At 43.2% G+C, this 16,320-nt stretch overlaps 1 protein-coding gene across 4 annotated transcripts; it reads right to left on the bottom strand.

The window, feature by feature from the left end:
- Positions 1–935: 935 nt before the first annotated feature.
- Positions 936–14,634, bottom strand: LOC123758796 (tyrosine-protein kinase Src42A). Of its 4 annotated transcripts, XM_045743497.2 has the most exons (12): positions 13,576–14,508; positions 12,201–12,414; positions 11,417–11,549; positions 10,181–10,293; positions 9,175–9,296; positions 8,254–8,417; positions 6,084–6,252; positions 5,293–5,451; positions 4,646–4,818; positions 2,631–2,787; positions 1,959–2,178; positions 936–1,823 (listed from the first exon to the last, which is right to left on the bottom strand). In XM_045743497.2, the coding sequence occupies exons 1-11, from the start codon at positions 13,682–13,684 to the stop codon at positions 1,973–1,975; spliced, it is 1,719 nt and encodes a 572-aa protein (XP_045599453.1). In that variant the 5' UTR covers positions 13,685–14,508; the 3' UTR covers positions 936–1,823; positions 1,959–1,972. The 4 variants fall into 4 exon arrangements, with proteins under 4 accessions (XP_045599453.1, XP_045599455.2, XP_045599452.1 ...); XM_045743499.2 differs by lacking the exon at positions 13,576–14,508 and adding an exon at positions 14,532–14,634 and having other exon boundaries at positions 936–2,178; XM_045743496.2 differs by having other exon boundaries at positions 936–2,178.
- Positions 14,635–16,320: the final 1,686 nt, after the last annotated feature.

Raw genomic sequence — 16,320 nt, forward strand, 5'->3', positions numbered from 1 at the left:
CAACACTACAAACCCGGCATGACAGGGCTGACCTAATTGAAATTTTTAAAATACTGAACAATTTGTAGGATGTTGATCCAGACAACTTCTTCAAAAGGTCAGATGTAACACAAACAAAGAGCAATGGTTTCAAGCTCAACAAGCCACAACGTGGGAAGAAAAACAGGAGATGCTTTTTCACCCATAGTTATAAACCCATGGAATCGTTTACCCGCCGAAGTGATCAATGCCAAAACGCTGCTGAATTTCAAAATCCAACTCGACAGAATCATCAGGAAAAATGAGGGGGATTTTCGACCAGCCACCGCTTTCTGTCCTCGTCGAAGCCATTATAACGATAGTGGCCCTCAGGTAAATAATTTGGCAAGGCTTGGAAGTTCCTATGTTCGCCAGTGTACATAAGGATGACGACGAAAATAAACATTTGAGTTAGACTTGACATATTTCTGTGAGTGTTATGTGGCAGGTCAGCGTGGGAGATGGCCTCTGGGCGTGTCTTGTTAAGTCATGTTATACTACTCTGTCCAGTAAGTTTCATCCTCATGTTTATGCCACTGGAAGTTGTTTGGTTGTAATTTGTTGTATTTTACTCTGTAGGTGTATGCTGAGTCAGTCTCAGGGATGGGTTGTAGGTGTACGCTGAGTCAGTCTCAGGGATGGGTTGTAGGTGTACGCTGAGTCAGTCTCAGGGATGGGTTGGGGTGTTGTTAACAGTTTATTCAGGAGCCGGTCCAGTGTATTTTCAATGTCAGCTATGAGTTTGGAGACGAAATCTTCATTTAGGTGAGAGTTCTCTGCATGCTACATGTTTCACATTATTGAATGGTTCATTCCTTTGTCTTATATTTTCTACATAATTCCTAGAAAAGACTAATTAACCAGTTACTACATCATGGATAATTAATATAGGTAAGAAATTATATTTAACACAAATAATAGTTATGTTTAACAGAGATATACAATAATACATGAAACAAATTGATGTTTATAAAAAAATATTAGTCACAAGGGGGGTAGAAATAGCCTAAGCTACTCTATCCCTTTGAGATGTATTTCTTTCTTGTCTCAATAAACATACTTGAACTTGATTAGTCACAAATGATAATATAGTAGTAGTAGTAGTAGTAGTAAGCATCCATCACTCTGAGGAGAGACTGGAGTTGTGCTGTGGTTGTCGGTCTGGAGTGGCCACTCAGGGCACCAAGCCAGGGTAGGTTGATACGGGTCCCCAAGGTTGATAATATAGTTATTAGGAATTTGTCAACGAAATAAAATAACAAACATATATAAGAGCCCGTCCTCTTGTTTAGGTAGTACGATGAGGACCATCGTACATATATTGACGTACAAGGCAATTAGAAAGTAGAAATCGGTACTATTGTATTGTATTTGGACAAACCGGAAAAGTTTTAGTAATGATGTTGCAAAGGAAACTTAACCTAACCTTCCTAGACCTAATACAAGGTATCTGAGACCTAATATAGTACATATATATATGCTATATAGGCCTATGAATATTTGTTAGGTTTTTAGCTTTAACTTTTTGTTTACTAATTTTATGTGAATAGAATCAAATTCTAATATGTTATTGTGCATTACGTATATAAATGTACGATGATCCACATAGTTACAAAATGTATGTAAACAGGAGAAAGGGTTGAGCCACACACACATGTAGCCTAACCCTTGCACATGTTGCCACAGGAGACACTGGGAGACACTGACAGCACTGGAGGCCGGGTGGTGGTCGTCGGGACCAGCCGCAGGCCAGGGAGGTGGACACCGTCAGGGAGGAGGTGGAGGAGGTGCACTTGAAGTAGTCGCTGTAGAAGACAGCAGTAAACAGTTATTTAGAGCGGAGGAAGGATCGTGCCGGATTACAGCAAGTTTGTAAAGAATGACTTGTGTCTCAGTGGAGATTGGCTGGTTAAGAATCAAGAAGTTACGAATTGCTTAACTGTTGAGCAAGCCACTAATGGGCGAGGTCTCTGTAGTCAGACTCCTCGAGGGTGAAGAAGTCGTCCAGCTTCCAGTGGAGGGTCTGGAAAGTGGGTCGACTGTTTGGGTCGTTGGCCCAGCACTCTAGCATGATGTTGTAGAGCAAGTGTGGGCAGGTCTTGGGCTGGGGCATCCTGTACCCCTGCTGTACCTGCTGTACCACCTCTATGTTTGTCATACCTGCAGGGAACACACCCAACTCAGTGTTCACTCTCACGTACGTAATGATTCTGTTTAGCTCATCTTGAATAGTCATGTTATGTGTGCTTATAAAGCAGCCTTGGAGCAGAACACTTCTGCTCCAAGGTTGCCTGGAAACCACCAAAATAGTGGACGTGGTGTGTGTCGACAACCAGATATACATAATGTTGCGCCCCTGTACGGTGATCATGATGCAATAATGTTCAACCCTTCACTCATCCAAATAAATGCAATCTCACATTAACAAAATATCCTCCTGAGACATCACTTAACACTGTTTTGAAACACTCCAAATTTGTAGTGCAATAAGCGTAATTATAATCACTTAATTTACCTAATATTATAAAACATGTTGATTGTAATACTAACAGAAATTTAATTTTATCTATAGGGTGACAATTTGTGTCGCAGTGTTGTGAGTAAAGGCAGACCTGGGTAAGGAGTGGCGCCGAAGGTGGCGATCTCCATCAGGAGGACACCGAAGGACCAGACGTCAGACTTAGTGGTGAACCTACTGAAGTTGAGGGCCTCCGGCGCCGTCCACTTGATGGGGAACCTCGCCCCTTCACTCGCGTTGTACTCGTCCTCCTGAGGGTGAGCTAATGTTTAGGGCCAGTATGGATGGAGTCGTGGCTCCATCTTCAACACCAACTGTCAAAGAGCCTTTAGTGGCTGACCGATTATTAAGGAGAATGACAGAGTGTAAGAGAGGTAAGTCACAGAGAGGGAGACTGACTCAGCAAGGGGCCAGTCATAGGGCCCATGGTGACTGGTCCCAGTCACCACGGGCCCTATGACTGGTCCCAGTCACCACGGGCCCTATGACTGGTCCCAACCAGTCAGAGGGCCCGTAGTGACTGGGACCAGTCATAGGGCCCATACAGTATTGTTTACGATTTATGTAAATAACCTCCCAGAAAAAGTCTTTTAAATGCCGATATATGTAGATAATATCAAGTTGATGAGTAGAGGAAGAGGGGTGATTAAATGGAATATGGATTTAGGAGGACTTAATTGAGATACAAGATCTGCCTAATAAGTATCTGTTCGAAATCAACTCTAACAAATGCAATGTAATGAAGATAGGAGCAATAGAAAGCAGACCATTTGGACAGTATACTGATAGGTAGATCATTGGGACAGTATAACCTGATGGGTAGACCATTGCGACAGTATAACCTGATGGGTAGACCATTGGGACAGTATAACCTGATGGGTAGACCATTGGGACAGTATAACCTGATGGGTAGACCATTGGGACAGTATAACCTGATGGGTAGACCATTGGGACAGTATAACCTGATGGGTAGACCATTGGGACAGTATAACCTGATGGGTAGACCATTGCGACAGTATAACCTGATGGGTAGACCATTGGGACAGTATAACCTGATGGGTAGACCATTGGGACAGTATAACCTGATGGGTAGACCATTGGGACAGTATAACCTGATGGGTAGACCATTGGGACAATGTATCCTGAAGGGTAGACCATTGGGACAGTATACCTTCAAGAGAAGACCAGAGCAGTATAGCCTGAAGCAAGGCAGCACCCAACAGGAAGCATGGTAAACTACCCATGGAAGGACACAGCACCAAGTCTGTCACAAGAAGCACATATAACAAGATAACATGAGTAGTTCATGTGAAACTGGGAAATTTAAGAACAGTTTACTGTATGAGGAGCCTGGACAAGGAGTGAATCAGAACATTATGCACAACATACTTAAGACAGTTATTTAATTGATATAATAAATAAGAGATCTAAGGAGCATTAGGAAACGGAAACACAACGCAAGAGAGAAGAAAAAGACATGTGCACTACATACAAGGTAATTAGATACATGTCTTTTTCTTCTCTCTTGCGTTGTGTTTCCGTTTACTATGAATATTAACATACTTAGTATGTTAAGATAACAGTATCTTACAGTAAGATAACAGTATGTTAAGATATTAAGTATTAACATACTTAGTATCTTAACATACTTAGTATGTTAAGATACTAAGTATGTTAATATGAATATTAACATACTTAGTATCTTAACATACTAAGTATGTTAGGTAAGGTCGGTGTTTTCTATGAATCTTTTTAAGGGTATCTATTATGTTAAGTATGTCACCTATGCACATATTTAATAAGTCAATATTGACTTATTAAATTTGCGAGAACGGGTTGCAACGGACACAGCCAAGTTGTAGTATGGGCAGACATAGTTGGAAGCACAAATGAGAAACGGGGGGGAGAGGGGGTTCGTCTAAGTATTACTTCTGTGTGTAAGTAATAAACAAGTGAAGTGAGCCAGAGGGATGACTACATTCACAGTTTAAAATGTAAACATTGTTCCTGACGAGTTGTAAATTATTTAATCAGACAACCTATAGCTAGGAGGCCGGGCTCAAGAACTAGAGCTCACTAGCAGACTGCACAGTTCATCACAGTTCTCACCAGTACGAGTCGTGAGAGGCCGAAGTCTGCGACCTTGACAGTGTTGTTGTTGCCGACGAGGACGTTCCTGGCGGCGAGATCCCGGTGGATGAAGTTAAGGTTCTCCAGGTACTCCATCCCCGAGGCCACCTGGGCACCCATGTACACCTGCTCCGGCAAGGGCAGCCGACGACCTGACGATACAACCACTTGGGCGGATGGAGTACTTGGGGGTATAACGAGGGTTGTGGTGATGGGGAAGGGATAAGAGAGTCGCTGAGGAACGTCTCCCTGGGACTAGACACCTCGCTTGGTAGGGCGGCGGTGGCCGAGGGCTGACCCCCTACTTCACCAACCAGTATTACAGCCTGGCGCTGACATGAGTACTTTTCACCCGCTCACCCAACACGACGTGTGAGTGATAAGTTTTAATAACCAAAACATGGTAAGTAATTCTGCCTTTCGTGAGCTACCGGCCATTAACTTTTAAATAATGAAGTAGAATGAGTGGTGCGTCCAGAGTATTAGTGATGAAATTTAAAGTTGTTGAAGGGAGCTTGACTCACATTAAGGGTCTTAGATTTCTGTTTAAAATTCTTAACAAATTGTAAATGCAAAATTGTGGTATTTACTCTAAGCACGTTATATTTTATTGAGAGAGAAAATACCTCTGAGATAGTCTAGGAGAGAGCCATTCCTCATGAGCTCGGTGATGATAAGGATGGGCTCCTCCTGGGTACAGACGGCGTACAACTGCAGCAGTTTGGGGTGACGAAGGCTCTTCAATACCTGTGCTTCCTTCAGGAAGTCATGCGGGTTCATCTTTCCTGAGGGGGAAGGGTATTCCATGTTACTGCCAGTACGAATACCTGCGACATGTCTATTTTAAGAACGGGGAATTTGGTAAGAGGAATAAGATTATCTTTCCCCGGCTGCTATGTGAAAATTATACTTTGTGAGTCGGATCATGCAATGGACAGTTCTCTGACAGTTCCCTGCTTAATATTTGTCGTGTAGCATAAGAGGAGGATCTCATCTATGGGTTTGGCCATCTTGCCACATACCTGGGTTACGAGAGGCACACATGCCCTCCATAACGCGTTACATCTGTCACAATATACCACAATTTACCACACACTTCCCACTTTCACAAGGACAACAATACATGACCCACCCTGGCTGGAACTCACTAGACATGGCCCACCCTGGCTGGAACTCGCTAGACATGGCGCACCCTGGCTGGAACTCGCTAGACATGGCCCACCCTGGCTGGAACTCGCTAGACATGGCCCACCCTGGCTGGAACTCGCTAGACATGGCCCACCCTGGCTGGAACTCGCTAGACATGGCCCACCCTGGCTGGAACTCGCTAGACATGGCCCACCCTGGCTGGAACTCGCTAGACATGGCCCACCCTGGCTGGAACTCGCTAGACATGGCCTAATAAGCAAGAACTCACCCTGCTTAAAGGTCTTGACAGCGACAGGGACGGTCTTGTTCCAGAGGCCCTCGTACACTTCGCCGAACTGACCGGAGCCGAGGCGGCGGACCAGCTGGATCTGATCCCGGGGGATCTCCCAGGAGTCGCGGGTGTTGTATGACAAGCCTCCCGTCGCAGGCTTCTCCGTCTGCAACACCAACGTGTATCAACTTTCACGGGAAACTCTGCTGAACTGAAAATTTGTTCAGTTATGGTATAATGGTGGTTCAACACACGCAGGAATGGTCAACGAGCTGTTGAAGGCCGGTAATAATTGCTCGGGGCTCTCTCACACATCTTCGTCATTCTTTGCTCGCCAAAGGAAGAGAAGATAACGGAATAGAAGTATATAATGTCCAGTTTAAGTAATAAATAGTATACCATGTCAGCAATATATCTTGTATAAATATTGTTGCGTTTTCTACAGCTTTAGAGCATTTACATTCTAGAGGGACTTGAATAATGCCGTCATAAATGGTGACGCCACCATTCAAACATCAGGGTGTAAGCATTGATTCTGGCACATTATGGTGTCGTTGTATTGGGCATTACCATGCACCGACAGGCATGTAAAATATGGTTCAGTTACTTCACACTGTCAATAAAGCACACGGGACGGTTGTTATCCACATAGTACAGCGCCCAATGAGTATATCCACATATTGCAGCACTCTATAACTCATATGCACTCCTCGAACCTAAAACTAACCTTAAGATTATTTGTCAAAGTATTCAATTGTTATATTAAATGGCGCAGAGAATAATGCAATATCTGTAAGAGTTATCCCTTTATATACATACGTTTTTTTTTGGTACTAACAAGATGAATCCATTTTCTGTTTTTAACATTACCCTCCTTAAATTTTTATAATAATATTAATTTTATTCACAAGAAGGTACAATGGGTTGGTGAGATTACATAAGAAAGATTCTTTTTTACATTCTTGCAACTCGCATAACGTTTCGGGCAGGTCCTTAATAATCTAACATATCAGGTAAGATGAAAAGGTACATTGTAGCAAAATTTTATATCAATATACAACTATAATATAAATTGAAAGGTGATTACACTGGTGAAGATATATGTCTTAAGTACTAATATTGGAGAAGTAGGTAGTACAAGATACAGTGTGAGTTTGAAACACAAGGTTGGAAATTATGAGGATGAAATTATGTACTTTTTGGTTTAACTTTTGAATAAGGCAAAGGTTGGACAATTTTTTAATTCATCAGGGAGTGAGTTCCAAAGATTGGGCCCTTTTATTTACATGGAGTTGTAAATAAAGATTTAGTCTGACTGGGGATATCAAAGAGATATTTAGTTCTGGTGTGGTGTTCATGGGTTATATTACATCTATCAAGGAAAAGTTTCAGATCAAGATTAGAATTTAGGAACAGAGTTTTATACATGTAGATAGAACATGCGAATGTGTGGAGTGAATGTATGTTTAGCATGTTAAGGGACTTAAACAGAGGGGCTGTGTGTTGTCTGAAGACAGAGTTTGTTATAGTTCTGATTTATGATAGTGATTTACCGACAGAGGCGACTAGTTTATTGTGCACCCCATACTCGTCCTGTGAGCGGAGGGGCAAAAGGATCAGAAGGCACAAAAGGTCGTAACATTAACCAGACTCCAGTTAATACTTGACAGTGACTGTTACATAGTCACAGTGACTGTTATGCGTACACCATATATTTAATTATATTGACAGTCGTAATAAGCGAACATTGATTTAACTGCCAGTTATGTATAACACTAATATTAAACACCTGAGCTAAGTCATTTATGTGGTACGGCAACCGCCTCACCTCAGATAATACTACACATATTTCATCTATCTTCTAGAAGCAAAATGTGGATAGGGTGAAAGAATTTCAGGTATTTTATCAATAGCAATAGTGTTGCAGTGCTGCGCTTTGCTACTTATTATATATGTATTACAATAGAAAAATACCAAGACCATGGACAAGTATTTCGAGATTGTTAATATACAAACCTCACTCCATAAGACATCACTCTGACAGTTGGCGGTCTACTGAAGACATCACAACAACTTGACAGTTGACAGTTTGGTAGACATGACAACATGTGACAGTGGAGAGTGTGGCAGAGAGTGAGACGAGGAGGTGGTGGGTGAAGTGACTGACCTGGACGCAAGGTGTGTCAAGCCTGGTGCAGAGGCCGGCGGCGTCGGCGGTGTAGAAGGCGACCAGGTCGTGCAGGGAAGGGAAGGTGTCGCGTCTCCTGATGAAGTAGCCCCCGTGGTCCCTGGGCCGGATCCTGTAGTGCCACACCTTCCTCCCGTCCCGCACTGACACCAACACCACAATAATAATAATAGCAATAATAATGATAATAATGCTTGTCTGTGAATATGTGGAACTTGGGAACACTAATGTGGAATTTTGGCATACTAATGGCAGCACGTGATACTGATGGTGGTGGTGGGTGTGGTACTATGAGGCAGAGATAGTACTAGTAGTAGTAGTAGTAGGGAGGTAGGGAAACGGGTGATGGAGGTACTGGAGTGTCATACATGACCTCTGGGGCTTTAAAAATCTTGCCATAACAATAACATCTGCCACACTCTCGTCAGAAGTAATTATAAAAAAGCATATATTGACTGGCCGGATCTGTTAGGATCTTGGAGACTTGGTGACCTAATCTAACCATTGTCTAGACAAGAGAGCGTCTTTCACACCCTTGTCATGTTTGTCTGTCATATGGTAACACTGCTGCCATGACGTATGACAAACGTTCCCAATCTGTGTTTTAGAGGTGAGAGGAGCCGCCGGGCCTGGTCACTTGTGTGAGCTACTAAAGCCATATGATACACACACAGACTGCTGCTTCACAACAAGTACTGCGGCGTAACTAAAAACGATAAAGAGGCCCCAAATGACCTGGGCTAAATCACTTCACTCTATTACTCAACGATGAACTCAACGACCTAGAAGTCATCTGGCCAAGGATTTAGCCAACAGCTAGAATGACTTCTCAACCAAAGAGTGGACATGGCGGAGGTAGACCTGGGTTCGACGGACCTGACTGGAGTGGAAGTGACTCACCTGAGAGAGAGAATTCATTTCTTCTGGACTCTGAGTTACGGATGAGGAAAGCTCCGTGTTCGTTGAGGCCTGACAAGAGAGACCGCTCGCACTCGCCTCTCTTGATGTCCCCGAAGTACCACCTGCAATATCACTTATTATATTGTACATCACAAAATAACGCATGTAGCACAATACATCATACAATATAGCACAACACATTCTACCAAACGTTGTAAAACAACATGACAATCATGTGTTAAACCCCGAGTGTGAGGTGTGAGACAGAGAGGAATGTAGGGTGTGTCTAAAACACTCATGATGCATGCGGATCCTCCATCATGTGTGTGAGGAGCCCTCCTGACATATGTAAGTAAATAAATAATCCACCGCACCTGTGAGGTCCACGCTGACTGTGCCACATGTAAGTTTACAAAGTGTTCTTTGGTCAGAGGACAGGTTGCCTCTCCACCTGCGTCCTCAGGGACCACTGAGGTAATCACTTCAAAACCGCTACGTAATTAGTGATATTAACTACTCCCCATCCATGGTTAGGTTAGATTAAGGTTATTATTATGCTAGGTCACATTTAGTTAGATTAGGTTTAATTATGTCAAAACAGTTTCATATTTTACATGTTTAAGAATAATAAATTCGAAAGTTACTTGAGTGTCACCTAGAATATCGTTTACAGAAAACCAAATTCTTCAGATCGTTTAAAAGAAAACGAGCTAAGCATAGGCTGATTATATCATAAACAAACTATTTATAATACAATACAGGTATAACTTGAAAAAAAACATATTCTCTGTTTAGGACAAAGGTTTACTTGTCAGTTTACAAGCAGACTATTATTGGAATCTTTCAGACCATCACAAATATCTAGATAACTATCCAAGTGATGTGAGACTGGGTTTAGTGTCTGGCTGTATGGATGTAATCACTTTACTTTGAGGAGAGGATACAGTCCCTGAGAAGAGTAGGAGAAGTATGAGGGAGACTGTAAGGAGGGGGGAGGGGTACTCACGGCTCGGCGTCGATACTCTGTAGTCTGGCGACGTAGGTGGCTGGGATGTAACCCTCGAGGCCGGTCACGTGACTCCTGGCTAGCCACCAGTCAGCGGACACCTTCTCCAGCACCTGTACCAACACAAGCAATACCTGCATTACCACATTGGTCTGTTGATGTAACCTGACGCGTGTGTCTGGTCTGACTCTCATGTGCGTCCTCTCACTCGCGTGCATCACGCAGCGCACTGGTGAGCACAATCTGGTCACAGCGTTTGGGCAACCTTTCCTTTCATCTGATACCTCTGTAAAGGTAAACAGGTACCTGAGAGTTAGCCAACTTGTGGGTTGTATCGAGGGGAATGTCAATAGTTGGTGGTGGGGTGCATCAACAAATCTAATATGTCTCCTGTCCCAGACCATGGAAACCCATACAGTGACTCATGTACGTGTGTGCTGACTCATGTACGTGTGTGCTGACTGATGTACGTGTGTGCTGACTTAACTGACCAAATGAATTATCTACTAGGCAGATGGCTCGAGCTTCATAATAAGAGTGTAGCCTATTACGACTAGTCGTCACCTGGACACTAGCGCACCGCGTCACAGTTCTGGTGCTGTAGTGACATATCAGCACCGTAATGTTGACGTTCTTAGGACCAGTGAGTCTGGCCACGATACGTTGGGTGAGTTGTATAAGAGAATGTCCGTCCGTATGCGCAGTAGGAGGCCGGATGCTTGGGGTTATCCTCACACAATTCTTCAACTGACACAAGGAAGTGAGTGGCACAGGCCAGCCAGGCTCGGCCTCAGTGCCGCCTTCTAAGTAATATTGGCATCTATAGCGACCCTGCAGTTTTTATGGTCTGAAATCAGGGAGTGTTTTCCATAGAGTTTTCAGATGTTTTTTCCGTATTTTGTATTTTTTTTTTTGTAAGAGAGAGAGAGACGCGGGGGTGGGAGGGGAGAGAGACGGGTGGAAAGGGGGGAGAAGGAGGGGAGAATGCAGGAGATAGGAGGATATTGGAGGAGAAAGGTGGAAAGGATGGAAGAGGAGTGGGGAAGAGGAAGAGAAATGAGAGAGCAGGAAGAGTGGGAGAGATGAGGAAGATGAGAAAAGAGGGGGAGTGGGAGAAATACCCGGACACTCCATTTAGTGTGTAATGAAGAGCAGGGTAGCGGCGCACTGCTGTATGTACCCAAGTTTGTTAATAAAATAATGTGACATTGGGAGCGAGGGGGAATACTGGCTTACCTCAAGATGCTCGTGCTTCCTGAAGGCAAGGTCCTTGTCGGTGCGTCCCTGGTAGTCGTGTAGGGCCACCACCATCCTGCCGGTGGCCAGGCCGCAGGCGCTCGAGCACCCAGGGGAGCCAGACACCGTGTGGCTACACCATGCCGTCGGACAATAACAAATAATATTAACATTCATGACTGAAGCATTGTGTACCGTTATAGTCAGTTATCGTTACTACAGTCAAGGTGTACTATGATACACTTTGTTCTAATAGGTGTACATGTACACCACCAGTAAATGACAGAGTAAACACACCGCCATGTATCTAAACCTGGAGCTTTTCCACTTAGTAAACTGAACCGCATTAAATTTATCAATAGCCAACACATTTGCCCAGACATGCTTCCTGGTGGGGCCCGCACTAGTTACTTTCTCCTGCACTAAAACCTGGAGGCAGAGATGACCTTCCTGGACAAGATGACTTACCTGAAGGTGGAGGGAACCTCCTAGCATGTAGAGATGCCTCACTTGCCTGCAGGCGGTGAGGAACAAGCACTAATGAAGAGTCGACTTCACTTAAATCTTTAATCTTTCTGTGAGGACCTACCTGAAAGCGAGGAGGAGTAGGCGAGTTCTTGAGGAAGAGCGGATCTACCTGGTTGCGGAGAGTCCCTAACTAATTAGGAGAAAAGATCTTCCTTTAAGCAGAAATGATCTACCTGATAACAAAATGAGACTGCTACAGAGCAGAAAGACCAACTAGAAAGTGGAGAGAACATATCTGGAAGCGTCGAGGACCTACTTAGAGGAGATGACGGTGTCCTCAGTGGTCCTCGAGCAATTGGCTGTGAGGTCCTGGACGACAGAAATGATGTCATCAGCCTGCCTTGAGGGAATGGGAATGGAAGCGTCCATATTGTGGACGGTGAGGTCGTCGGTGTTGTGAGGCCCCGGGTCCGCTGCTTGGGTAGTGACTGGCTCCTGTCCCGCCGCGCTCCTCTGGTTGTGACCGCCACCTGCCACCACCACGTTAAACTACTGTGTAATTATTGCCAGGGAGGAAAATAATATGAATAATGAACTCATACATATTTTGCATATTAAAAACTTTATTATTTAATTGACAGCCTAGTACAAGTCTGAGGGCCTTATTTTGTATTTGTTCCAGTCTGTCAATAATTTTTATATAATATAGGACTAAGGCTAGTGCATGATAGTATATCAAACACCTTACGTGAGCTAAATATATAAGTTTAACCATTTTAATATTTACACCGTATTGAGGACTATTCCCTACAGTTATTAAGTCTCTCGATTATCTTCATGTTATTAATGCATTTTTCAATCACATTTAAGGAAATAAAAGACTGAGGTATCAGAACAATTCAGAGCGATATAGTTAATTTGTCTGTTGGACATCTTAATTTGTCTTAGTAGAGTACAAGACTAGGCTGCCACAAGCAGAGTGTGTGCAATTTGAGATTGTTTACCTCCCATGATGGGTTTCGGTATGTGGACCTGCAAGGATATCCTCTGCCCAGCTAACACTAATATTTTTGGGACGTTGGGATTGATGATTTATAAGGCATTTATTAATACATTGAACAAGGCAGGGTTAAGACTCCTCCTTGAGGAGTGTCTATAGTTGCCCATAGTTCAGTACCACTTTCATGACCTTGAAAGAGTATCGAGGACCTCCAGATGGCAAGACAGCCTTATGTCTATTGTAGCTATTAACCACCTATATCCATTTAGATAATTTATACGATATAATTTATCTATTAGCAATATTAAAGGTATTTTTCAGGTCAATAAATATTTGTACCTTTCATCTCTATGGGCAGTGTGAAAGGTTAGGATACAATTATACATATTGTTATATGTATAAAAAAAAACATTGATATCGGTGACATTGCTCTTTAATTCTCTGTAATAATCTTTTACGCGTCATTTTGTCAAAAGTTTTACAGATGCAACCGATTATTGAGACGGGAGGACACACATGAGGTTAGTAAGGTTGAGGTACTAGTGGAGATGGTGGTGGAGGGGGACTGGTGGTGGAGGGAGACTGGTGGTGGAGGGAGACTGGTGGTGGAGGGAGACTGGTGGTGGAGGGAGACTGGTGGTGGAGAGACACAGGAGGTGGAGAGAGACTGGTGGTGGAGGATGGAACTTACCTTGGGAGAGTCGACGAGACGCCGGCTCAGTCCCTCTCTCCAGTGGGCTCTCCTCCAACACCTCGCGGTCATCTCCTTTCATCTTCTTCCACAGCCAAGAGAAAGACATGGTGTGGCCGCGGATGGGGAGGTGCTGGCAGTGGTGTGGGCCAGCTGCAGCAGCCGAAGAAGTATTGAAAGTACTGGAGTCAAGGAGGGGAGCTGGCTACACTACCCACACCTCAACCACCATCATAGCTCCAGGTACACACCACGTCTTGGTCTACACTCTTGCTCTACTCTCAGCCACAGTATTTAGGATCATCAGGCTTCTAGTTCAACTTACATTTTTCAAGATAAAATTTAAAAATCACTTTCGAAGAAAACAGTAGCTTCCACGGGTCTGTAGCTTTCTCGTACGGTCAGTTTCAAATTCTTTTCTCCTTCAGAAGCTACCAGTAAGCCTTGTCAATGCCACCTGCAGTTTAGGACTCGCAAAGGTGACGATTTCTGGCGAGGTCTCGCTCTCGGGTCCGCTAAAGTCAGCCTCCTGTCAGGGCGAGGCGACTGACAGTAGGTGGGCGAGGCTCGCCGACTGTGACGTAGTCGCCACTTAACCTTATCAGCTCCGATAACGCTTAAGACGTTTTATCACGTTACTTACACGGAAGGGTGTGTGTTGTCCGTGGCTGGCGGTGTGTGTGTTGTCCGTGGCTGGTGGTGTTTGTTGTCCGTGGCTGGCGGTGTTTGATGTCCGTGACTGGTGGTGTTTGTTGTCCGTGGCTAGAGATACAACCCTCAAAAGTTATCTAACTTCTAGGTAGGTATTTACTGCTAGATTAACAGAGGTGAAAGAAAACGCAGCCTACGTACGTCTCCTTCCTGAGCGGGATTCGAACCAAGGATCTTCCGGTTGTAAAGCGACCGCGCTAACTAGGAGGACAAGACCCCGGGTGATATCTTATGACAAGACTTACCTGTGAGTGAGGTGCGTGTTGATGGTGTGAGTGTGATAGGAGACCAGGGTGAGTGAGGTATGTCTGACTGAAGGAAGGTGACAAACATGTACAGATAACACTGATTAGATATGCTAGGGACGCTCCTATTTTGTCCTGGACTACTACCTAATAATAATAATAATCATATACAACGAAATAAGTCACAGTCATTGTGGACTGTTTAGGTAGAAGACATTTTTGTTGACACAAGATACGCCCAGAGCCAAGGTCTTCTACCACCACCACCACCATTACCAATATCACCACCACCACCATTACCAATATCACCACCACCACCACTATCACCACCACCACCACCACCATATCACTACCACCACCACCACTACCACTATCACCACCACTATCACATACTCTTACTCCGCCCAAGTAAAACAGAAACAAGCAAGTTAAGTATGCAGTTTGTAAGCCTTGGATTGATGAGTAATTTAACTCTTACTCATTGTGTGATGAGGAGAGGACAGTGTGTGCTGCAGACATAGGAGTTTGAAATTAAATGTCTAATAACACATGTGACTTCCTTTTTGTCTCACAATCTAGGATCCCGGGTTCGATTATCTATCGGGACAGAAATGGTTGGGCACGTTTCTTTTCACCTAATGCTTATCTCAGTAAGTAGGCATCCGGGAGTTGGGCAACTATTGTAGGATTGCATCCCGGGGAGGTTAGAACCCATCCTAGAGAGACCTCCATACAATCCTAAACTAATATTATATATATACATCATGTTATATATAACATGATGACACATACAAGACAACTAAAGCTGTAGGCTGCATGCAACAAACATGATATCGAATTAGACCTCGACATCTCAATCTTTATATTGTTAAAACCTTTACAGTGTCCAGATGCGGCTCCCATCTTCCTTCATTACTGCGACATTCTTAAGACCTGACTAACATCTATTTATACCTCTCATTCAGCTGTAGACACATCTTTAGTACCAACACAATCTATGGCGTTCACACTCCTCTCACTGAGGGTATAAGAACGTAAATATTTAGTTAATAGTTAATAATATGCCACGAAAGTCTTCTTGGATGACAATTTTCAGTGTAATTCCCAGTTTCGGGTCAGCTCGCCTACACATTTGAGGCTACACTACACTCTAAGTATAACCGGCTATTATAAACCATAGTTATGGAAACACCAGTAACATTGCCAATGAAGTTTGTGATTAACATAATAATAATAATTAATAATAATAATAGTAAGAAGAAAATAATAATAACAACAATAATAATAAACAACGTTATGTAGGCGTTATAATGGTTCAGCCAAAATGTATATCACCAATCATCGAAATATGTACATGAACACGAAGGCATAAAATCTTGACTTTTATATTGTATGTAGTCATAGAATATTACCTGTCTCTTATGTACTCTCCTGACCATGTATGACTAACCATCCTGCGAAATGAGAGTCCTGCATGAACTCATAGCTCTTGGTCACTCTCTGTAATCCTTCATATATATAGAATAGAGGCACATTGCTGTGTGTACCTAAGTTTCTTAATTCTCTATATATACTTTCGTAAATCATTCTACCTATATAAACCATTCTATCTACATAAATATATTACATAACATAATATATTTATATAGAACACATAATGACTACACTAGAAATAAATATATCTTTTGATATCTCCAGAGTCAAACTTAATCTGTGTAAACACTATGCAAATAAAGGGTGGTCTATGGAACTCTCACTCTAACGAATTGAAAAGCTGTCAAACTTTTGC

The sequence above is a fragment of the Procambarus clarkii genome, chromosome 31, assembly GCF_040958095.1.
Source record: "Procambarus clarkii isolate CNS0578487 chromosome 31, FALCON_Pclarkii_2.0, whole genome shotgun sequence".
Classification (NCBI taxonomy): domain Eukaryota; kingdom Metazoa; phylum Arthropoda; class Malacostraca; order Decapoda; family Cambaridae; genus Procambarus; species Procambarus clarkii.